The 24,406-nt window shown below is 44.6% G+C and overlaps 1 protein-coding gene across 2 annotated transcripts in view; it reads left to right on the top strand.

The window, feature by feature from the left end:
* The window catches only part of MOB3B (MOB kinase activator 3B), a 201,697-nt gene that overhangs the window by 169,073 nt on the left and 8,218 nt on the right, over positions 1-24,406 (top strand). For both annotated transcript variants that reach the window (XM_032164218.2, XM_058445218.1), the window contains exon 3: positions 3,383-3,585. In XM_032164218.2, coding sequence (XP_032020109.1) covers positions 3,383-3,585 — 203 coding nt within the window. The remainder of the gene's footprint in view (positions 1-3,382; positions 3,586-24,406) is intronic.

Below are 24,406 nucleotides of genomic sequence, written 5' to 3' on the forward strand. Positions count from 1 at the left end.
TCCTTTTACCCTTGTGGCCTGGGGCTTTTGCTTTTGAAGAATGAATTACATGCAAGGGAGGGAATGGTGGAAGAGGGGCCTGACTTAGCAGCCAGAGCCGAGAGATTCTGAGCCTGGAGTCCTACCTACCCGAGGAGTTCAGGTGGGAAATGATGAAAGTTGAACTTACTCCCAACGTTCCCATTGAGTGCCAAGCACAGTACAGATACTGTTATAAAAACACTACAAAGTAAATTTGTTTATTAGTTTTACAATAAAGTTGAGTAATGAAGACTCGACTGGATTTTAAACAAAAGACCTAGTTTAAAATCCTAGCCCTACTACTTACTAGCTACATAGGCTGCATAAGCTGTAGCTAGTAAAAAGTCGGGTTAGTATTTTAAACTAGGTCTTCCAGATTCCAAAACCAACTACTCTAAAGCCATAGCCCAAAATGGATAGGCAAGAGGCAAACCCCCTTCAAGGCCAGAGACAAGTCAGAGACCAGGTATGGAATGGAAGGCACAGCTGAGATTTCTGAGCTGAGCAGTGGCAGAGATGGGGGGAACAGAGCCGCCTGGAAACAGTCTAAAGGGGGCCAGCAATTGCCATGAGCATCAGCAGTGTGTCCAAAACTTTGCCTTATCTGTAGTCAGTGTGGAGGGTAGCGGGGCTGGCTATAAGGGCCACACAGATAAACTGGCACAGCTGAAAGTCCCTGTGTCCCCCGGCATCTGGTGAGCTTCCATGAGACTGGAACCAGGGGAGGAAAAGCAGGAGCATACTTGCGGGAGTTTGAGCTGCCCAGAAAGGAAGGGCCTCAGAGCTGGAAGTGTGTGCAGAGCCCCAGAGCAGTGCTCGTGGACTGTGGAGTCAGACTAACTGGCCAAATCTCTCCTCTACTATTTCCCTGCTGGGTGACCTTGGGCAGCTACTTAATTGTCCCAAATCTATTTCTTTATCTGTGAGATGGAAATAATTTAAGGCCTGTTCTGAGGGCTTAGTTAGCTAATCTATATAAACGGCTTGGCACAGTTCCCAGAACATAGTAAGAGCTCAGTAAATACTACCTTTTACTGTTAATCCCAGGTCTGTGGTCTTAAGGCCTGGGCAGAGAAAGCTAACATACTCTCGTTGAAGGCAGCAGAGTATGTTAGCTGACCTCTTCTCACCTCTGGTTGTGGCTTCTGATGCTGTGGACATTTTTCTGTCCTTCTCTGCCTTCTGTCCCCATCCCCTTTCTTTTGCTTATTTATGTTTCTGTGCCACTGTAGAGTAACTTTTAGATGCCTCACTGTGCTTGACAATTGAGTGGTTCCTCTAACCTGGCGAGAGAGAGAGTTGTACTCCGTAATACCCATTTTTTGGATTTTAGAGTCAGGCTGACTTAGTTCAAATCCCAGCCCTACCACTTTTTAGCAACAGAATTCATGCTGAAGAGCTTCAGTGCTATTTATCTATGAAACATTAATAGGAATAATAAAACCTATTCCACAGATACATTGTGAAGACAACATATGTCGATCTCCTGGCATTGTCACCAGGTGGGTTACAGGACTCCCCTTGTGAAGGAAACATACCTATCTTAGAGGGAATTCCATCACTTCTAGGACTCAGGCTTCAAAGACTCCAGACCCGCCCCCAGTGTGGCAGCAGCGGTTCTGCAGGCCCCTCTCCACTGAGAAAGCAGCCCATAAACTCTGTGCGCGGCTGCCCTCCACCTTCTCCTCGGCTCTACCGCACCCTCAACCCCAAACCCCAGCATCTGTTGCCCAGGCAGTCAGCTCCCAAGCAGTGCCAGAACTTCTCCCTGGGTTCATTTGATATGTTGCCACTTTGTTTCAAAGAAAAGCCAGTATCAGCACTGGGACCCAAGGGAAGCAGATCTTGTCACTGCCGCCTGCCAGACATGTTCCTTCTCTTCCTGCCCTGGGGTCCCAGGTGATCCCATTACAGTGTCTCACCAGACAGCTGCTGCTAGGTTTCTGTGGAGGAAAGGACAGCAAAACTCCAGGCTTCCTGGGGACTTGGGGCATGTGCTGTGCGTAGTTCTATAATTTTGCTGAAAGGCTAGTGGTCATTTCTACCTTTCTTTGACAAGGGTAATTCTTTTGTTGTTGTTGGTTTTTTTGTTTGTTTGTTTCTTTGAGACGGAGTCTCACTCTGTCACCCAGGCTGGGGTGCAGTGGCACAATCTCGGCTCACTGCAACCTCCACCTCCCAGGTTCAAACAATTCCCCTGGCTCAGCCTCCTGAGTAGATGGGATTACAGGCGCATGCCACACGCCCAGCTAATTTTTTGTATTTTTAGTAGAGATAGTGTTTCACCATGTTGGCCAGACTGGTCTCGAACTCCTGACCTCAGGCAATCTGCCTGCCTCAGCCTCTCAAAGTGCTGGAATTACAGGTGTGAGCCACCACATCTGGCCTGGTAATTCTTTTCCTTATAACAACAGACCTTACCTTGCAGAGAAAAGGGAGGACATTATCAATTTAATAAGCTCTCACTATGTTCTAGGCACTGTAGGAGGATCTTACATTAATACCCTCCCAGCCATTTAAGGAAGACCTTATGACCGCTCTTTTATGGACGAGAAACCAAAAGTCAAACAACTTGCCCACAGTCATACAGCTGGAAGGGGAGCAGAGTAAGAATTCAAACAATGTCTGTTTAGCTTAGGAACCCATTACAACATGTCCCCACTTAAGGACAGTGCAAATAACAAAACAGCTTAAGCAGTGTTTGAGATGGAGAAAGGAAGTGGGCTTGCGATCCCGCAATTTGTTGCTTTGATCGAGCAGGGAGTAGTGGTCATCAGATGGGAAATCTGAGTGACTTCGATGACCACTCACCCTTTCTGTGTTACGAAAAACAAGATCTCCACCCAACTCTTACCTTCCTCAAAGAGACGAAGGGGGAATCTGTGATGCAAAGTATCTATGAAAGTTATTGAATTTGCCCACCTCAGAAACGTATACCTAAGGAGAAGCTTTGCAGACTGGTAGCTTGCAGGCCCAGCGTAACTTATAGAGATGTTTTATTTTGACTCATCGTACTTTTTAAAACTTCAAGTTAATTGCTAATGTTTAAAAAATGCAGCAGGTCCACGTATAACTCTAAATTTCTGAATTATCTTGAAAAATTAGAAGCTCTAACAACACTGGGCCTCCATCCCTATATGGCCACTGTTGGCTGTTCAGCAACTGCTCCCTTTGATGGGGAGGTAGAAGGTGCTTTCTAGTTTGCTACCAACCCCCTCAACACACACACACTGCCTATGACTCCTGTGACGGGTGCCAGTCTCCCTGTAGCATTGCCCTCAGACAGTTTTCATATTAGAGGAAAGAGGAAAAGGATCTATCCCATCATGGTTTCATTCTTTCTTCCTTTTTTCTTCTCTAGGTGTTCCCTTCCCAAAGAACTTCCTTCAGATCTGCAAGAAGATCCTGTGCCGCCTTTTCCGGGTCTTCGTCCACGTCTATATCCACCACTTCGACCGGGTCATTGTGATGGGTGCAGAGGCCCATGTCAACACCTGCTACAAACACTTCTATTACTTTGTCACAGAGATGAACCTCATAGACCGCAAGGAGCTAGAGCCTTTGGTAAGTGGCACCATGAAATAATGGTGGTATCCAAGTCACCCCAGGAGCTCAGCCATTTGTCAGAGCGCATTGTCGATCCCTGGAAAAAGCTCACCGATGGCTAGCTGTTAGCCTGAGGGCTGCAGAATTGAATAGGGTTTAGTGGTCAACCAACAGCCAGGAGATGCCAAGATGTCCACTGTTACCAAGTAAGTGTCCGAGATTACCCTCCAAGAGGTGGCAGAATGTTGTGGGAATATAATAGTTTGGATCAGAGGGAGTAGCTTTAATTCTCAGCTCCAAAGTCATTCTTCCACTTATTGAATTCCTTAAATGGGCATCTTTGGTATCTTATATTATCTCTCACTCTGTTAATCAAAGATTATCAGAAACATTTCTTCAGTCAGTAAATAAATATTTAGCACCTACTGTGTTCCAGCTGCTAGGCATACAGTCAGGTAAAACTGCCTTTGGGCAGCTTTTACTCCAGAGGTAGTGACAGAAGTTAAGCCCTAAATAAGGATACAGTCTCATAGGGACTTTGCTTTTCACACTGAGTTTTCTATGATGCAGTTTCATTGAGATATATTAGAATAGAGAACATTTGATATGATTAAATCCTTAGTGTTATTGTTTAGGTGAATGGGGACTACTTTTATTTTCTTCAAAAGCTGTCTTTCCAGTGGCACTCAATCTGTGCTTCAGAAGTCAAGGACCCCTAAAAACCTCGTCACCTTTTGTAATATGCAACATCTCACTGTGGACACTTTGATCAAAGCTTTTTCTACTGGCTCTATTGAGTACTATATTATACCCCATATAATACAAGGCGACTGTTTTGCTAAATATAACTGACAGAGCAACTCCATTTCATCCAAGTTCATTTGAACGACCAGAGTACTAGGGCCAGGCTGTCCTCTTTTGCCACCCTGTATCCCTTTCTCTTTATGTACCTATTTTAAAACACAGGTTTTATTATTTTTCATTTTTCTTTGAGACAGGGTCTCACTCTGTCTCCTAGTCTGGAGTGCGATGGCAAGATCATAGCTCACCATAGCTCACCAACTCCTGGGTTCAAGCACTCCTCCCACCTCAGCCTCCCAAGTAGCTGGGACTATAGGCTGGCATGGCTATTTTTTTTTTTTTTTTTTTTGTAGCAATGGGATCTTACTATGTTGACTAGGCTTGTCTCAAACTCCTGGCTTCAAGCAATTCTCCACCCTTGTTCTCCCAAAGTGCTGGGATTACAGGTGTGAGCCACCACTCCTGGCCAGGTTTTATTATTATTTAGCTATGGTAAATCAGATGACTGTCATTGAAAAGAGAATTTGTTATACTCATCCCAAGAGAAAGAGCCACGCCACAGAGAGCACACGGGAAAGCACCAGGGTTAGTCCGGAGACCGAGGGAGCAGAGAAGGCATGAGCAAGAACCTTCACCGTGGTTTTCATGGGAAGAAACAGGCCAGACAGGGTAAGCAGGTTTAGGGCTGGACAATTTGAATAACCTCTGGAGCCTAGGGCATATTCCTAGTTATCTGACACCTGGGCCTGGGGTGTTTAGTGTGAGACCCTGATGGAGGAGGTATTTGGGGTGCAGGCTCTGCAGGATTGGTTCGTATTGGTTGTTGTGTAAACAGCTTGAGGGCAAATTGTTTACTATCACTAGGAATTGGCTAGCTCTGCGAGGGGCAGTCCCTCCAGGATCAACAAGGCCCGTTTGATGTTAGAGAATCAAAACACAAAAAATAAAAGATATGTTTAATACAGTACAGTACCTGTACCTGGCAAAGAAGATGGTGAATTTCACATGTCACCTTTAGTGTTTTTCACCTTGAAATTTATTATTCTGCTATGAGAATATATGGCAAAATTTTTTATTTTTTTATTTTTTTATTTTTTTTATTACTCAGTAGTCCTGGAACAAAGCAAGACTTTTTGGGTTACACTTGAGATGGCTCACATCTTTACTTTAAAAAGAGCCTATTTTCTTCATTTTCTTTCACAAGAGATTTCTAGAAGGCTCTCAGAGGCAGGAACCGAGTTGTCTCTGAATGCAATTGGACAAATAGTATGGAAAGAAGCTACAATTCATCGATGGCTGAGTTTTATAAAGGCTGTTTTGGGTAAACAGCCACAATGGGAAGATAAGGTTGTGCAAACAGCTCAAGGGAGTTAAGACTAGAAACAGCTGATAAAGCTAATTTCAGAAAATGTCAAGGACAGAGAGGAAAGATGGACAAGGGCCATGTAAATGAAGAGCCAGAAGAAACCACTGCAATCTCCTGGATGGTTTCAGTTCAGTTCTCTTCTGTAGTTATGTTCAGGTCAATGGAAAATAACTTCTCCAAAGGCCCACAAGAAGGAAGAGGCTGTGGAAGCACTCACACTTTCGGTTTCACTGAGCTAAGGGATCAGAAACACCAGGACAGAACTGAAAGTCAATTTCTCCTTTATGCCTGAAAGCATAAAGACAACATTGTAGGAAAAAGCTGTGTGTAAGTTATCAAGTAGAGAAAGGCTTTCTTTGCTGTCAGAAAACTCAGTTATTTTCTATAATTGAAGAAAGGGCTCCAAGGCAGTGCCAGGAACTAACTTGAAGTCTCAGAGTCACAGAATGGCCTCAAACATGTCAATATCCTAGACAAGAGCCTCTTTGGGGGCCTGGGAGAAAATTAGGTTAACCAGACATTTTTAACAGTTTAATTAAGCAACAAAGGTACCAGGTTTTATTCCCCGAAGTTTATATTTCTTTAAATCTTGCTTGCAATAGTATACTTCCTACATTTATGTGTTAATTGTAATTATAGGGAAATTCATTTTAATGCTCGTAAATGTTCATACTTTTTAAATGCTTAATTGTCTGAACATATATATTTGTTTTACACTAACCAAAACCTATAAAGGAACAGAAATAGATATTAAGAATGTTTCTGAGGCTAATCATATAATATCAGGCTCTGGATACTTAGCACATGCAGTGTCCATTAAGAGTAGATTGTTTATGGCTTGTGGATTGCTATCGCTGAAATGACCATTTCAACAGTTAACAGTGCTAGGATACCTAACTGCTAATACTGTTGCAATGCACATATTCCAATCAGGCATAACATCTCAAGTCAACACGTTTTTATGTGATTTGCATATATTGATACTCTATACATGCAACTCAAGTTGCTCAGATATTCTATGTGCATAAAAAATCTATGCTCTTGAGGCAGGCGGATCACGAGGTCAGGAGCTCGAGACCATCCTGGCTAACATGGTGAAACCCCATCTCTACTAAAAATACAAAAAAAAAATTAGCCAGGCGTGGTGGTGGGTGCCTGTAGTCCCAGCTACTCGGGAGGCTGAGGCAGGAGAATGGTGTGAACCCGGGAGGCGGAGCTTGCAGTGAGCCGAGATCACGCCACTGCACTCCAGCCTGGGCGACAGAGCGAGACTCCGTTTCAAAAAAAGAAAAAAAAGAAAGAAAGAAAACTATGCTCTCAAGAAATTTACAATACAGTCTGAAAAATATAAAATAATAAATGTCACCCATTTTTGACCCTCAAAGGATGATGAAGGAGTCAGGCATTTGGCTTCACATTCTAGTTGTACATTCTTTAGAATTGAATGCAGCTGGGGCCAGAAGGGCAGCATTTGTCCAGCCAGTTTCCCTTAGAACGTCAGCATTCCCAGAGTTCCCACGCCACCAGTGGGACATTCTTGGTGTCATGACTTGGGATTCCACAGTATGGAACTCCGAGACCCCCCGCCACCGCCTCATGTTTCCCTCTGCCTTGCCTCCACCATGCACAGCCACACGTCTCTGGTTGCTTTTGTCTCATGTGGACTGAGTATCTATCACACAGGTTGTGTTGAGGATCCATCCAGCACCCTACTGGGGTAGGAGAGTCAGTATCATACAGTGCCTAAGAAAAGTCTTAGATTCTTGTGGGTTCCAACCCTGGACCCTGCATTTACTAACGTGCAACCTTGAGCAAGATATGTGTCTTTTCAAAGCTTCGTTTTCCTCATTCATAGAATGGGTATAATAATAAGAGTTATAAAAATTAAATGGGTTAGTCACATGGCAAGTGCTTAATAAATGTTAGCTAAGTGAGACAATGACTGTAACAGTAGCTGGGCTGTAGTTAGTGGATGTTCCTGAATTCTCTCTTCCCTAGCTCCCATGACCTCTTTTCTGTCTTAGTGATTGATTCCCTAGGTAGACTCCTAGCAAATGTAGTTAATTGTATTTGTATCAATCACTCCCATGGGATTGTCAACTCTTTGAGGGCTGGGAATATAAAGGACATATTCCTGCATTGCTTAGGGTTCCTAGTACCTAATAAATGCTTAATATGTTTTTGAATTGGGGAGAGTACTTTAAGGATGATGCACCTCCATTCAAAGGGATTACACACTGGTCACTCTCTTCAATATGCCCCTTATCTCAGAACATGCCTGCAGACCTCTACTTACCCATTTCCACGTCGGGAATAATGCTTCATCCTATCAGATTAGCAATAGACATTAAAAGCAAAATAAGACAGAGAGCAGGGATGCATAATAAGCTTTAGGCCTCACAGAGAAAGACGAGGCCTCAACTCCTAGTCATTCTCTGTTCCTAATTCCAGATAGATCACCCAGGAAATCTTGAATCCTCTCACACTGCTTTTGTGCCCTGGTGTGTCAGGCAAAGGGTAACCAACCCTCCCTGTTTTAGCAGTGAAATTCTCATGTCCTGGGAAAACTCTTGGTCTCTGTCAAACTAGGATGGTTGGTCACCCTATCAGGTCTCTGAGTAGGAATACAGTTTGGAATTCAGAAGCTGAGAAGAGGTCACCCTGGCTAGCCTGGTGAAGACCAGCACATCCATCCACCCCCAGAGCTTGCCTCATGGCTCCCATTGGGACCTGCGTTCAACCGCTATGGCCGGCAGCCTGGGAACCCAGGCAAACACATGCCATTTCACTTGGTCTCCAGCAGGGAGGGGGAGCCTGGCACACTGACACAGGCACAGACGTGACAGATCATCCATTGCTCATGTAAATGCAACAGCTGAAGATAACTTGAACTCAAGCAAGTTCCCTGTTGGAGGAAACAGCCCAAATGATGCGGATAATTAGAAAACGGGCCAGGCCCTGATTGAATAAGCAGGCTGCTGTTGGCCCTTGGCTGCCAGGGAGTCAGCTGACAGAATTAAGCTAATCAGAATTATCATTAGCAAGCACAAATAGCCCGCAGTGTTTTGTTGGCCTTTCACTGAAAACAAAAGCAGACTCAGAGAGGGCTGTTAGCAATGCAGTAGTTGTGAATGAAGAGCTGATTAGGGCAGGGGGAGGACAGAGATTGGTGAGGTGGGGAGGACAGACAGGAGGGGACTTGTTCACCCTAATGCACCTGCTAACCCCTGGGTGACCTTGGTCCAGGACCTTCTCATTCTCTCTCCAAGGCTCCATTTTCTTGTTTCTAACAATGAAGGTGATTCTACCATCACCTACCTTGTAGAGGTGCTGCTGTGAAAACAAATGTTACCACAGAGCTGTTCTGTTACCTTATAGCAGGGTGCTTGGATCATAGGGGTTTCTCAGGAGTCCACACACACACACCTGCATCAGAATCTCCTGGAGGAAATACTTTGTAAGTACATTCTTGGGCCTCACCCTAGATACACTAAATCAGAATTATTAAGATGAGTGCCCAGTACCAAGCACCCTCAGTCTGCATCTCAAACTTTAATGTGCATGTGAATCACTGGGGGATCTTGCTGAAATGCAAATTCTGATTCAGTACATCTGAGAGGAGGAGACTCGAGAATGTTCATTTTGCTCCCAGATGATATCGATGCTGCTGGTTCCCAGACCACACGTTGAGGGGAAAGACCCTAGATGACAATTACCCTCAAATGTGAAAATTACCATTTTTAGCACTTCATCTCTTCTCCTCTAGGATTGAGAGTTGGCTCAGTGGGGTGGGGAAGTAAAGCAAAAAGGAGAAAAATTTGAAGATCAGTGTTTGCCAAGAGAGCTCCTCAAAATGCCAGTCCTGAGTGGTGGTCAGTGAAAACAGACTTCCTTCTGTGGTCAAATGAGCTTACAAAATACTACATCGTCTCCACCCTTGAAGATTTACAGTGTACAATAGCAAATCAAAGGCTTTGAGAGGGTATCCAGTAAAGAAACTTGTTCAATTTTGTGTAGCCTGCCCAATTTAACTGCATTTGACTACTGGACTTTTTTCTTTTGCTGTCACTCATTGACATCTTAGAGGTGTCATGATCCGTGGAACACACTCTGGGCAGCACTGCTCATCTTTGTGATGTGATGTGTCTCTAGATTTTTCTATTTTTCTCATGCCTCCACCCTGGCCTCAAACCACACAGCCACCACTGCCGCATGGAGAGGGAGGTGGGAAGGAAGTGAAACTTCACATGCGAGGGCTTCACACACACACAGGAAATGCAGTCCTGTTCATTGTCGCTCCTCATCCTCCCACATCATCGTATGACAGACACCCCTTCGTGGAATTCTTACCATGTGCATGACACACAAGCATTTTCAAGAAACAATTAATAACTTCATTTCTTCAGTTCCAGATAATCTATTAATTCCTCTTGACATATATTATTTCATCTCCTCACACTTGTTCCTTTTTTTTTTTTTTTTTGTGAGACAGGGTCTCATTCTGTCACCCAGGCTGGTGTGATCATGGCTCACTGCATCCTCTAGCCTCCTGGGCTCAAGTGATCCTCCCACCTCAGCCTCCTAAGTGGCTGGGGCTACAAACACATGTCATCACACCTAGCTAATTTTTAATTTTTTTGTAGAGACAGGGTCTCACTATGTTTCCCAGGCTGGTCTGGAACTCCTGAGCTCAAGTGATCCTTCTGCCTTGACCTCCCAAAGTGCTGGGATTACAGATGGTACCTGGCCAGACTTGTTACTATTATTTCCAGCAGATGTGATAGGCAGTTTCTCAACATCTGAACCACATTCCTGTCCATCCCTTATGACTGCCATTTTGTCACACCAAAGTGCACGCCCCACCCCCAATGTGTAGGGGCCTCTTAGCTAATGATCGAGATTTATGGTAGGCTCTACCACCAAAACTATCCTCTAAAAATGGGTGCTTTTTAGAACAATTTGAGGACCAAAGATTTGGAAAGCCCTGTCTCATAAAGGCCCAGCCACAAGCCTATCCAGGCCCCAGAGTACACTGACCTCGTGTTGCCCTAAGAGGTAGCCAGGCCACACGTACACTTCTCTCAGAGCTGCTTGGGTGAGTGCAGTAGCCACAGTTGGCCTGCAATGGTAAGATCAAGTCAGGACTGTGAAAAGAAGCAGAACCTCTCGCATGAGCCAGAGCTACTCCCTAAAATAGCCAGCAATGAAGAGCCATTGTGGGGCTTTTGAAAGGACCTTTTCTTTTGAAACATCATCTGTACAGGGGCCTCTGGGTTGCTTCTTGTCAGGCGGGTTCCTTGGCCTTCAGCCAGATGGCTTGACATGGACTCAGCCATCATAGAAGAAAGAGCTGCAGCCTGTGAAGCTGACAGTTTGGCCTACAATGGCATTTCCACTATTATCCTATCACATTAGTTACCACATAGGGCAAGGCATGTAATGGCTCTGAGCCTCAGTTTCCCCATCTGTAAAAGAGATCATCCCTAGAATCCTCCCAGCTTGACCTACTGAGATTACTGACCTACTGGGATTACTACTGACATGATGTGTCAGCAGCCCTGTCATCTTTCATCCAAGACAACCGTTTCTCTTTGCTTAGAGAGCCCTTCATGGATTAAAGCCCACCGTGTGCCGGGCGTGGTGGCTCATGCCTGTAATCCCAACACTTTGAGAGGCCGAGGCAGGCGGATCACCTGAGGTCAGGAGTTTGAGACCAGCCTGGCCAACATGGTGAAACCCCATCTCTACTAAAAATACAAAAATTAGCCAGGCGTGGTGTCAGGTGCCCATAATCCCAGCTACTTGGGAGGCTGAGGCAGGAGAATTGCTTGAACCCAGGAGGCGGAGGTTGCAGTGAGCCGAGATCATGCCATCGCACTCCAGCCTGGGGCACAACAGCGAGACTTTGTCTTAAAAAAAAAAAAAAAAAAGCCCACCATGGCAGCAGAGGGGCAGAGGGGGTGTACATGTTGCCAAGAGTAGCTGGAGTGTGCATTCATGGGGCTTTGCCAGTTCAAATGACAAGTATATGTGTGTCCAGGGTGGCATCGGCTGTTGGTGGTTGTTCAGGATAATGCAAAGGCTCAGAGATTAGTGGGAGAGCCTACCAGAGATCATTTTAGGAGACTTGGCAGATGTATTCTAAAGCGTCAATTGGAAAAATAGCAAAGAAACATGATTACTTCCAATGAATTGCCTTATGCTGGGTAACTGGGGATGTGGCAAAAATAGCCACATGTCTCTGCCAGTCCTATTTATTCATCCCTTGTTGATGTCTAGAGAACTTTTGCTTCTAGTTTATAGGATGTTGGGTGGTTCATTTCTGTTTTAGGGTTTCTCTTTGTTTTTAATTTGGTCGGAGATGAGATGTGGTCTGATTTATTTCAAGGGCCTAAAATATGATAAATTATAGTTGAAGATGTCTGTCATGGGAGAATTGCTAGCATATAATCTTCAGTAATAAAAGCAGGATACAAAACTGTACTGGAAAATCACTAATCATATGTCCGTAGATGATAAAGGAAATAGAGCAAAAAGTGCCAACAGTGGTTCTCTCTTGGTATTATTATAGATAATGCTTTTTTGGGGCTAAGTTTATATAATGTTGTTATATACTTTTTGGGGCTAAGTTTTCTGTCACAAACGTGTCACTTTTCTAATCAGAAAAATCAAACCTTATACTTGAAAAGGCTTTTCCAACCACTTGTGACTACTTAGATTAATGTTAAATTAAAAATTAGTTTCTTAGCCTTACTAGCCACATGTTAAGTGTTCAAAAGCCACATGTGTGTAGTGGCTATTTTACTGGATATCACAGATACTGAACATTTTCATCATTGTGGGACATTCTCTCAGACACCACTGAGCCAGAGGCTCTACCTTCAAGAGCTACTTCTTATAATCCACTATTAACAACCACTCCCTCCACAAATAGCTGCCAGATGTGTTCACATTGTCTCCATGCTGCCATATGAGGCATTTCAGTTCATTGTTGAAGCCCCCTATTATGGTTGCTTCTCTTTGCTAAGCCACTTCTCTCCTACTTTATTGATAGGAATAAATAAAACTCAGTACCTTCTACTCGACATTTCTCCCTAGATTTCCCATCAGAACCTCCATCTCAGGAAGCTGCTCAGTATCTTAGGGGAGCTGTTGATCTGAGACACCAAATAGTAATTGTACTTTTTAATTTTTTTAATGTTCTCTGCAGTGTTGGAAATTGCTGCAGGATGTCAGTCACAGCAGGGATTAATTCATCAGTTCATGAGCATTTACATGAAAATGTAAATAGTATGGCTTGATGCCCATATATAAGCCTGCCAAATTTTGGCTGCTATGTGTGGTCTAGACTAGTTTAAATTTCCCGGCCAGATAAGATTAGATTCGTTGGCTCCAAAAATGTCAAGCGAGTATTAACTTGGGATTTGAATGAAGGAAGGTTTTATTTATTGAAACATAGCACTATATTTTCTCCCACCACCCACCTGTCCCACCACAATAAAAGCATGAAGATAAGGCAGGTTATAGGCAGTACCTAGCCTAGGGACTTGTGTGGTCACTTGTGTGGTCTTAGGAGCACTTCCTCCTATGAAACAATTTTATACATAAAGGTCAGATATACAAACCACCAGCAAAGCCAGTTAAGCTATAATGTTGTACTGGAACGTAATACTAATTAGTATTAATTCCAAGATGTTGGTGCTAATAGAGTCCTATTACATTGTGCAGCTAAGTGTAAACGGACCAATAGACAAGAATAATGCATGAAGGCAGATCTGGAAGAAGAAAGAGATATGCAGATAGCTCCATAGGGAATTCCCAGAGTTCTTTGAATGGGCCATGTCCTCTCACCCCAGGCCATTGTATGTACAAGTCCTTTGGCTTCCATGTCCTCAGCTTAAGTCCTGCTCATCCTGCAAGTCTAGGCCTAATTGTCCACTTCTCAGAGACAAACACCTTTCATTTGAAATGTTAGGTTCTTGCTGGCTACTCCCAAAATGTCCTGATATCAGACAGGGCAACCAAGATGGAAACCACCATGTATCTTCTACAGACTAGAGTCAGAAGTGATAACCCAACCCTCTTCACACTTTCCATTCATTAGAAGTAGGTTACTAAGTCCAGCCCACACTAAAGGAAAGGAAAATTAAGGTCTATTTCTTTCTTTCTTACTTTCTTTTTTTCTTTTTTTTGAGACGGAGTCTTGCTCTGTCACCCAGACTGGAGTGCAGTGGCATGATCTCGGCTCACTGCAACCTCCACCTCCCTGGTTCAAGTGATTCTCCTGCCTCAGCCTCCAGAGCAGCTGGAATGAGAGATGCGTGCTACTATGCCCGGCTAATTTTTGTATTTTTAGTAGAGATGGGGTTTCACCATGTTGGCCAGGCTGGTCTGGAACTCCTGAACTCAAGTGATCCGCCCGCCTCAGCCTCCCAAAGTGCTGGGATTATAGGTGTGAGCCACCAGGCCTGGCCATATTTCTTGAAGAGAGAAATGTTAAATAATTTTTCATATGTTAAATAATTTTAAAATATTTTTAAACCACCACAGAGACCAACATTTTTAAACTGGTGATGTTTTTCTTTGGCCTCTGCATTTCTCTTTCTTTTCCCATTTTCTGCATCCTACAGCACAAGTCTGCTACCTCTCCAAAGTGCTCATTGCTCAAGAAATCTGACTCCGTGAAAACTCCTATTACCTCAATGGGGTTTCTTCTTCCTCCCCTTCCTTGAAAGAAGCCAGTTTAGCCAACTATCTACACTTTCTCACTTCCCTTTCAATTCACAGTAACTTGTCCTCCACCACTCCAGAAACCTGGTCTTTCTACCGAAGTACAGTCGTGTGTCACATAATGATGGGAATACATTCTGAGAAATGTGTCTTTAGGCAACTTTGCCGTGTGTGAACATCATAGGGTATACTTACATAAAAATAGATGGTGTAGCTACTACACACCTAGGCTATATGGTATAGCCTATTGCTCCTAGGCTATAAACCTGTACAGCGTGTTACTACAATGAAAACTGTAGGCAACTGGAACATAATGGTAAGTATTTGTGTATCTAAACGTAGAAACAGTACAGTAAAAATACAGTATGAAAGATAAAAAATGATACACCTGCCTAGGGCACTTGCCACGAATGGAGCTTGTAGGACTGGCAGTTGCTCTGGGTAAGTCAGTAAGCTTATGCTTGCTTACTTTCACCCTATACCTTCTCCCAGAATCCATCCTACACGCAACACCTTGGCTAGACCTAATGGTGTTTTTGTCACCCCCTGCTGGCAGCGATCACCACCCTACCCTAGAAGTCCATCCCCCAAGACTGCACTTCAGAAGCCTGGCATCTCACCTGTGCTATGGCACCCATTATGCAAACCCCAGTACCACCAGGGTGCTACATTCCAGGCACATGGCTGGGTGCTAAGGATACAGTGATAGGCCAGGCTTGGTCCTCAGTGTGAGCCTGCTTCTATGTGCAGGCATATGAAAGGTCTTACTTTTCCCACTGGTAAAAATAAGAAGACATACCCAAGATCAGCAGTTACCAAACTGTGGCCCTTAGCACACAGGTGCTATAATTTGCTGAGTGAAGCTGGAACCCAGTTCAGGGACTTTACCTAACCTGAGCTGCAACATCTCTCTCGTGAATGGCATGTGTGTAAGACTACATTAAAAGAAATGGTTTCTGCTGCTAAAATAAGTTTTAAATCCGTTAGGATAGGTTTAGATGCCCCCCAGTTCTGGCATGTTGTGGATCCAGAATAACATAGATTGTCACTGCCTTTCCTTTTACTTTATTTATTTCTAATCGTATAATTCTGTTTATTTTATTTTATTTTGAGATAGAGTCTTGCTCTCTTGCTCAGGCTGGAGTGCAGTGGCATGATCTTGGCTCACTGCAACCTCCACCTCCTGGGTTCAAGCGATTCTCCCACCTCAGCCTCCCAAGTAGCTGGGACTACAGGTGCGTGTCACCACAACTGGCTAATTTTTTTATTTTTAGTAGAGACAGGGTTTCACCATGTTAGCCAGGCTGGTCTTGAACTTCTGACCTCAAGTGATCCATCCACCTCGGCCTCCCAAAGTGCTGGGATTATAGGCATGAGCCACCACACCTGGCCTCTAATGGCATAATTTTAAAATAGAGATTGATGGTAAAGATTTATGTCCATGTCTTATTAAAATATTTTCATATAGAAGAACTTTAAATGGCCTATAATAACTATATATAATTTTTCATTTGATTTGTTCAGCTTCAGAGGATATAATAATAGGGAAGACTTTTAAGTAAAGCTATGAGCCAAGTGCTGTAGGAAATGTGTTTATGTATTACCTCATTCAATCTGCACACAATTCTATGAGATAAATACTGTTTTTATCTTCATTATAAAAAGGAAGAAAATCAGATGCGGAGGTGAAATAACTTGTCCAATGTCGCACAGCTCTGTGGAGCCAAGATTGAGCACATACGGTCTGATTCCAAAACCCAGATACAGCCTTTCCCAGACCATTTGGGCTGCTATAACAATGCCTCTGGCTGGGTAATTTATAAACAACAGAAATGCATTGCTCACAGTTCTGGAGGCTGGGAAGTCCAACATCAAGGTGCTAGCAGATTTAGTATCCAATAAGGGTTTGCTCTCTGCCTCAAAGATAGTGCCTTGTCACTGCATTCTCACATGGCAGAAGGGCAAGGAAGCCCCCCCCCCAGGTCTCTTTTATAAGGACACTAATCTCATTCATGAGGGCGGATCCTCGTCACTTAGTCACTTCCCAAAAGGCCCCACCTCTTAATACTATTACACTGGGCATTAGATTCCAGCATGAATTTTGGAAGACACCAACATTCAAATTATAGCTTGGTATTTGCTGAGGAAACTTAATCTGAGGTGGATTTTTGCCCGGAGGCATACTTACTCATGATGATCTACAGCAGCTAGATAATTTCCAAGGGCCTCCAGCTCCATGAACCCAGTTCTCTCCCTGTCTCAGCAGTGTGTGCTGTGGGACCATAGTCAAGTCACTTTAGATACCCGAGCCCATGAAATACACATAGTGCACATAGTTGAGCGACTCAGGTGAAACAGGAGTAAGGAGCCAATCCTAGGTGCTGGTGTAGCTCAAGAGGTATGACCACTGCCCTCAAGGAGTTTAATGACTATGGATCAGAAGATCCAAAGCCAAAGTCAACAGAGCCAGGCAGGTAACAAATATCAGTTAACAGGCGAGTAGCATGAAATAGGAAGCTGTGGGGGCAACCACCATGCAACTCAGCTAATGGTTTCAGGGTGGGCATAGAGGCCCAGTGCTTCCAAATCAAAAGAATTTGGAACTCCAGCATTTTAGGTGAATTCTCCAGAGTTTTAAATGGTGGCAACTACTTGGAGCAATACTTGTATTTTATTTTATTTTTAAATCTACAGGCCTAACAAACCCCTTCTGGGAGTAGAGTTTGCTTGGGGTCATCTGTTTGCAGTCATGCTTTATACAGGGCCTATGGTGGGCAGAAGCAGTTCTGACCTATTACAACCTGGCAACACATCCACAGTGCCCACATTTAGAGAGTAATTTTTAGTTTTCTCTTGTCCTGAAAGCCCACAACTTTCAAGCATATGAAGCAAAGCGTTTGTGTGTGCGCTTGGGGGAGGCGTATGCAGGGTTTCAGTGAAGACAACAAGACAGTGGTCATTTATTGGGTTGATGTCAGCTTCACCCCATGCTGCTGCATACTGGATCACCATTGCTGGCCTACAGTGGCTGTATTGCTGTGGGCACCAAGAGACAGAGCATGACTCTTCCTTTGTCATTGGCTTCACTTGACACGGCCAGTGTCATCGCCGGTTGGCATTTAGGTTGTTGACCCTGTCGCGGCCAGGCCGAGACTATAAGCAGCTTTGTTACTGTATGTGCCTATTCCAAACAGTAGAGCCTTCAGAAGCCCCACTGCGCAGCACCTCTGCTCTGGGAAACTGGTGGAAAGGACCAGAGTGCTCACAGCACATCCAGAAGGGATTTCATCTTATTCACCTTTGGAAAGCGTTGGCAAATACACAAGAATCAAAATAGACATTAGACCACATCCACATCCAGCTTTAATTTTACAGCCTAATGACTGAAGAAGAAGACTTTTCATTAAGGTTGGCACTCTTGCCCGTATCTAAATTCCATTTTTAATTCAAGGTTTCTCTTGTGGTCTCCTCTTTCTTTGGAACTCACTCTTTCCCCGACGGCTGCGAGAGCCTTTGTACGTATACTGCAGAGGAATCTTCATAGGTGCTCGGTGGGTGTGTTTTTCCCTTTGGTGTCACTGGTGTAAGATGGTGGAGTTATAATAGGTTCTCAGACATAGTTACTGTATTTTGTTTTTTGTTGCCAGTGCAATGGTACTTGGCATTTTGCATTAAAAGAAGGAGATTATTCTACATAGAATAATTCTCATTTTTCTAATACTGACAGCAATAACAGAGGGAATTGAATTAGTTGGGCATGGATGTTTTCTTGAAGACACATGTACACACACAAGCACCCACATGAACATGCACTAATGCTCATTTGTCCCAATAAAGCCTCAAATCTTTCAAAACTCCTATGAGGATTTTTGTTTCGTTTCACTAATGGATTTATGTGTAAAAATCTTCTTCCTTGAAGCTTTTGAATTTTTTTTCTAAAATGGATAGCTATATATTTTTTTCCTTTCTAAATTTTTTTACTTGTGGTAAAATACACATAAGGAAATTTACTATCTTAACAATTTTTAAGTGTACAGTTCAGTGGCTTTAAATGCACTCACGTTGTCGTGCAACCATTACCATCATCTATCTAGCTTCAAACTCTGTATCTTGGTACCTATGGCCTTTGTTTTTGTTGTTGTTTCTTCACATATGAATTGGGTCTTTAGGATTTGCAAGTGAGGCCAGGATAGGGAACAAAAATTACGTGAAGTAAAAGGATATCTTCCTTTATTTCTCTTGAACTGAACCAGTGCTGCTACCAATTTTCAGTGCATTACACAATTTCCCTCTTATATTGAGAGCAAACCACAGTGTAACAACAGTAGCATATAATGCCCTGTATTGCTAAAAAAAAAAAAAAAAGGCTAAAATTCCAGCCTCATAATAAAAGATGAACAGGTGAGGAAGGAACCCTAGCAGTAAAAATGCTTTGGCCTTATTACATACATTTCCTTTACGTAAAATTCATATTGTTTTCATGGATCATTCACTGGGAATCTGAGAATAAGGAAAGAAAAGGACTTGTCTCCTCTCATACTCTGAAAGCCAAAGAGGTTTAGTTCTAAGGGACCATAGGCATGTAGAGTTCACTCCACTCTTGTTTTAGAAGTGTTTTCCTACTGATGTAACATCACTGTTCTCCCAAGACAGAAGACTGGACTATTTATAGATTAAATAAATATTGGACTATTTATTGCCAGGTCAATTTTGGAAAGGCAGCTTGGGGATCCATTTATAACCACGTGGGTCAAAACTAGAGAGTCTCACTGGTCATGGTGTTGGCATGGTACGGCGTGAGGTCAGCCAGCTTTTCTGAAAAGGCCCCCATGCTAAATGCCGGGCTCTGTCACAGTCGCTCAGCTCTGCCATGGAAGTGCAGAAGCAGCCACAGGCATTCATCCATGAGTGGGTGTGGCTTATTCCAATAAAACTTGTTTTTGGGCATGGAAATTTGAATTTCATAAAATAATCATATGTCATAAAATATTCTTTCTTTTTTCAACTATTTAAACATGTAAAAGGCCGGGCGCGGTGGCTCACGCTTGTAATCCCAGCACTTTGGGAGGCCGAGGTGGGCGGATCACGAGGTCAGGAGATCGAGACCACGGTGAAACCCCGTCTCTACCAAAAATACAAAAAATTAGCCGGGCGTGGTGGCGGGCGCCTGTAGTCCCAGCTACTCGGAGAGGCTGAAGCAGGAGAATGGCGTGAACCCAGGAGGCGGAGCTTGCAGTGAGCTGAGATTGCACCACTGCACTCCAGCCTGGGCGACAGAGCGAGACTCCGTCTCAAAAAAAAAAAAAAAAAAAAAAGTAAAAACCACTGTTAGCTTATGGGCCATACAAAAACAGGTGTGGACTGGATTTGACCCATGAACTGTCATTTTCTGGTACCTGATATAGAAAAAAAATAGGATTCCGAGGCCTGTTGATAAGATCCAAATGATATCCTGGTTTAAATTCTCGCTCTGCCAAGTATCAACCATGTAACCTTGGGCAAGTCACTAACCTTTCCAAGTTTCAGTTCCTCCCTAGGGGAAGCATAATGGCCACCCCATAGACCTGAGAGTCAGTGACAGAGTCGGGCACAAAGTGGTGATCAGCTCCTGAGGCTCTGACGAGACCAAATTTCTCTCTGTGAGAGCTTGAGAACATGTTTCAATAGGTGGTGGTCAAACTTCTAGCAAGAGATCTCATTGCATTAAAAGGAAAATTTTAGTTTTGTTTCATGTCTGTTTACTCCATCAGAATAACACTTTGTTCCTACTAAAGGAGCGAGACTGCTTAGAAACTACAGACTTCCTAAATTACAGGCTCACTGAGGAAGCACATTCCCCATATGTTTTCATCAGACACACAATAGAGGTCTTATTAAGCAATGGCAAGCTCTGTCCTGTGGTGAATTCAGCTATGCTGAACGGCTTCTATGGAATCCTTTGTTTTCCCAGGGGAGGTAAATTCTTCCTTTGGGGACCCATGCCCCGAAAGTTCATAATACTCCCTCCAAAAGGACAAACCGTTTGTTCAGCATTTCTTGCATGTCATTAAGAGTTGCCCCCGTTAAGCTTCTCAGAATAAATAAAACTGGTGCCTGCACCCTAACCTAGAGTTTCCGGAACTCTGCTTCACCGGCCAGTGCCTTCCCTCCCACTCCTGATAGAAAGGCCACATGACAGAAGCAAATGGGAGAATTTCTTCCCCTGCCCTCCCGCATCCAGGCTTTAAGGAGCTGCACAACCCTACAGGGGCATTGGGCCATGCTGAAATCTGTTTCATTCCTCAAAGCGGGTGGGTGCACTCAGTCACCCTTTGCTCATCCCAGAACAAGGGGCAGCAGCAGCATCTGTCAGAAACCAATGCAGCTGTGCTGACAAATGCTGGGTATGGGAAGGAGGGAGCCAGACTCCTGCCAACTGTGTAGACCTCCATGGGGGCTCTGGGGAAGTTGGGTAACAGAGGAGGAAAGGAGGGGGGAGCAGCAGCCAAATGTCAGAGATCTCAGTGTCACTTTGAGCAGAAATCACAGGCTCCTTCGATCACAGGTAGCATCACTCTGAGCAGAAATCAGGTTGGATCCCCTGTCCCATCAGTGCACCAGCGAGGTTGACACGGGTGGGAAGGACATGGTAGGTGGATCCACAGAACAAGGTGGGGTGCTAAAAAAGCACAGAGTTGCAGAATGAGGGGGTGGGCCGCGGGGCTCTAGGGATGGGATCTGCAGAGATACAGTGATCACAAACAGTTTTGATTAATGCTCTTGATTTCACGATGCACTATGAGGCGACCCACCATGTGTCCGTAACCCATCTCCTGTGGTTAAATGAGAGAACTTCAAAAATGTGCAGCTCTGTCTTTATAAGAAACAATGTAAATCAGGAGGCTGAATATGTTTACATAAAGTGACTTATTCTTAATGTTTGCAGGGTTTGGAAAAAGAAGAGCAGTTTGATTTTTGTATCGGTATGAATAAATATTCTCCGTGGGTGGCGAGTGTGTGTTTATCTAGCCATACATATGTATACGTGCACTTGGGAGCCTGCACATATGTGCACACATTCACACACCCACACCCCCTCCATCGTGGAAACGCCCTCCGTGTCAGTAATGTGGGCTGTTGTTTAGGAACAGAATTAATCAAATAAATATTGTTCTGTGTGGTTTAGGGAAGTCTGGCCTGCCTTGTTTCTATTTTTATTTCGTTTGGCTTATTTGCCACCCACATTCCTAAAAGAGCAGAAAGAACATTTCTAATTCCTGTGTGCTGGTTGGATCCTGTATATACTTAGACTTGGGGAAATTTAAAAAAAATATTTTTGTAGACTGGCTGCCCTGCCTGCCTTATAAGAATTCAGACTTTGGGATGCCAGCAAAGGAAGACAGCAGCCCTGGCTGTGGGCCTCCTGGGAACGGTCCTGCCGGCCGAGTCCCTGCTCCCGTGGCCCATGCTGGTGTGGTACAGCCGCTGATTCAGAGACTCCACTGAAACAGCACGTGTAGATGTGAATGAAGATATAATCGGCACGATGGCTCAGGATATAGTAGACTGGTTAGGAGGATGGGTTTTCAAGTTTCAACCTTGGCCAGGGTAATTACTAGTGATGTGACCATGGCCAAGGTACCTAACCTGCATTACCTCTCTGTAAAATAAGGATGATACCACATACCCCATAAGAAGGATGTAGGGACTGCGTGAAATGATGTCCAGCATTGAGCACAGTGCCTGGCACACACAAAAGGTGCAGGAAATGATAGACATTACTCCATTCGGAACACAAGACACTTGGGTTAATGATGGCTCTCTTATCACTGCCCCATCTTGTTCACTGTGACTCTTGTGACCTGGCACGGCTTCATTCATTCATTCATTCATTCACTTCTCAAGTTATTTATACCAATAAAGCCTAGTTCCAAAATAAATTTCGGGTGGCTGATGTCAGCCTCTACTGGAATTCTCTCTCCCAGATGCTCTGAAACAGACACAACAACATTACAAAAAAGTAGTTTCTAAAAAACTGTTTAGGCCTCATGCCTGAACCTCGCCTAAGGATTCCACCCTTGACTCCTGGTCCCTTTACCCTCCTCTGAAAACAAGCTTCCAGGCAGGAAGCTCCACCAGCTTGACCACTGCAGAAAAGGCCTTGAGGGCAAGAATGAAGTCCCCCGAGCCTCAGGGGAGGGCATGGCAGCGAGATTCTCCCCGAGGGTTCCCAGGGATCCCTAACTTGCAGCACTCCCTCCACAGCCTCACAGAAACAGCTGGGAATGGTCCAGGAAAGCAGATTAAGCAGCCCTGGACTCACCCTCACTCTGCACCACGGATGCAGCTAAGGGCTCCTTAGAAAGTCATGCCCCAGGAGGCCCCACTTGTGGAGTTACCTGCCTGTCCACGAGAGTCGGGGTAGGAGGGGTCCTTCCCCTGGAGTTGCCAAGCCACTTGGGAAAAGGCCAGTGTTATTTCCTCTGATACATACAGCTATTTGGATTCTAGAAAGCGAAAAGAGAAACACCACAGGAAGTGAGGAGCCAGCCTCGTTTGGACAGCTGTGGTCCTGACAGCGACACAGTGGCCTCCCTGTGCCCGGGGCCAGGGAAGAGCTGCCCTGCTGTTGTTCCCACCTTCTACAGTTCCCACTTTGCCACATGGACTTGGCTGTAGAGTTGTTTGGGATGTTTTGTATTGGCTTGTTTGTTTTTCTTTTCTTTTTTTCTCTTCTCTCTTTTTCCGGGATTTCCCTGCGGCAAGCAGCCTGATGTTTTTCCTGGGTCTTCCTTGAAGTGAGACACTCCCCTTCAAAGCAGAACTGCACCCCCGTCTGAAGGAGAGCCGGCTGCCAGGGCAAATTCTGGGGCCCCGCTGGGATCCTCTATCTCTCTTTCATCACACCCAGAGTTCTGCTCCCTTTCTGGGAATTGCTCTGTCTCCCATCTAGGTGGCTTGTAAGCTTCACCCACACCCAAGCTGGGCTTGGAAAAAGGAACTGGAGTGCTCTGGAGGAAACAAGGAAATAGGGCTCTCCGTGCAGAAGCAACAAGCATGCAAAGATGCAGGATACACAGAAGCAAGGTGTGTGCAAGGCCACAGACAGGGGCGGGAAGCAGATCCAGAAGTCCTTCCAAGTCCTGGGAAGCTGAGGACTTGATGTGGTAGGAAATGGAGATGCAGGAAAACAGTTTTATTTCTCCCTGGATCTTCAGCAGTACCTTTCCAGCCAGTGCTGTTGATGACACCAGCAGGGATTAGAGAGTGGTGCTTCTGGGCCTTGGTGCATACTGGAATCATGTGGCTGTTACCTCTAGGACCACAGGCAGCATGGTGCCCTGGGGAATTCTGAGCCCTTCAAACTGGACGATTCAGAGAGAACAGTTGGTTTTGATTTTGATCATTGAATGCCTTACCACAATACCACTGCCTCTTTTGATTCCACAGCCCCTGAAAGCACACCTGCCCTTGCCTTGGGATTCTTTTGACAGCAGTGTCACCATGCCTCTCATAGCACCACGACACTAGAAGAAACCTCACTGATTGCTGTCCCTGTCTACAGTCCAAGAGGATTTCAAATGGGCCCACACGGTATAGCTGAGAACCCGAATCCCTTGCTGATGCCAGCTCATTTTCTTTGGTCTCATCCTCATCACTCCTCCAAGAAAACTACCCAGTCCAGAGGGACTTGCTTTTGCTATAAGTGGGTTAGATCTTGAGATAAGGAAATAGCAAAATGTTAGGGTAACATTGAGTGTGGAAACGTGGCCTGAGGGAAGTGAGTGCTGGCAGGAGCTGAGGACCCTGTTGGGAGGGGGCCGTGAAACCTTGGCTTAGACCTCGCCAGCACAGCTGTTTGGAATGGAGGCAGGAAGCGCAGGGGAAAGCCATGAGAGGGAATTTTCAAGATGGTCAATGTTTTCAATCCACACCCATCACAGAAGAAACACATGAAATATG

The sequence above is a fragment of the Hylobates moloch genome, unplaced genomic scaffold (assembly GCF_009828535.3).
Source record: "Hylobates moloch isolate HMO894 unplaced genomic scaffold, HMol_V3 SCAFFOLD_10, whole genome shotgun sequence".
In the NCBI taxonomy this organism is placed as follows: domain Eukaryota; kingdom Metazoa; phylum Chordata; class Mammalia; order Primates; family Hylobatidae; genus Hylobates; species Hylobates moloch.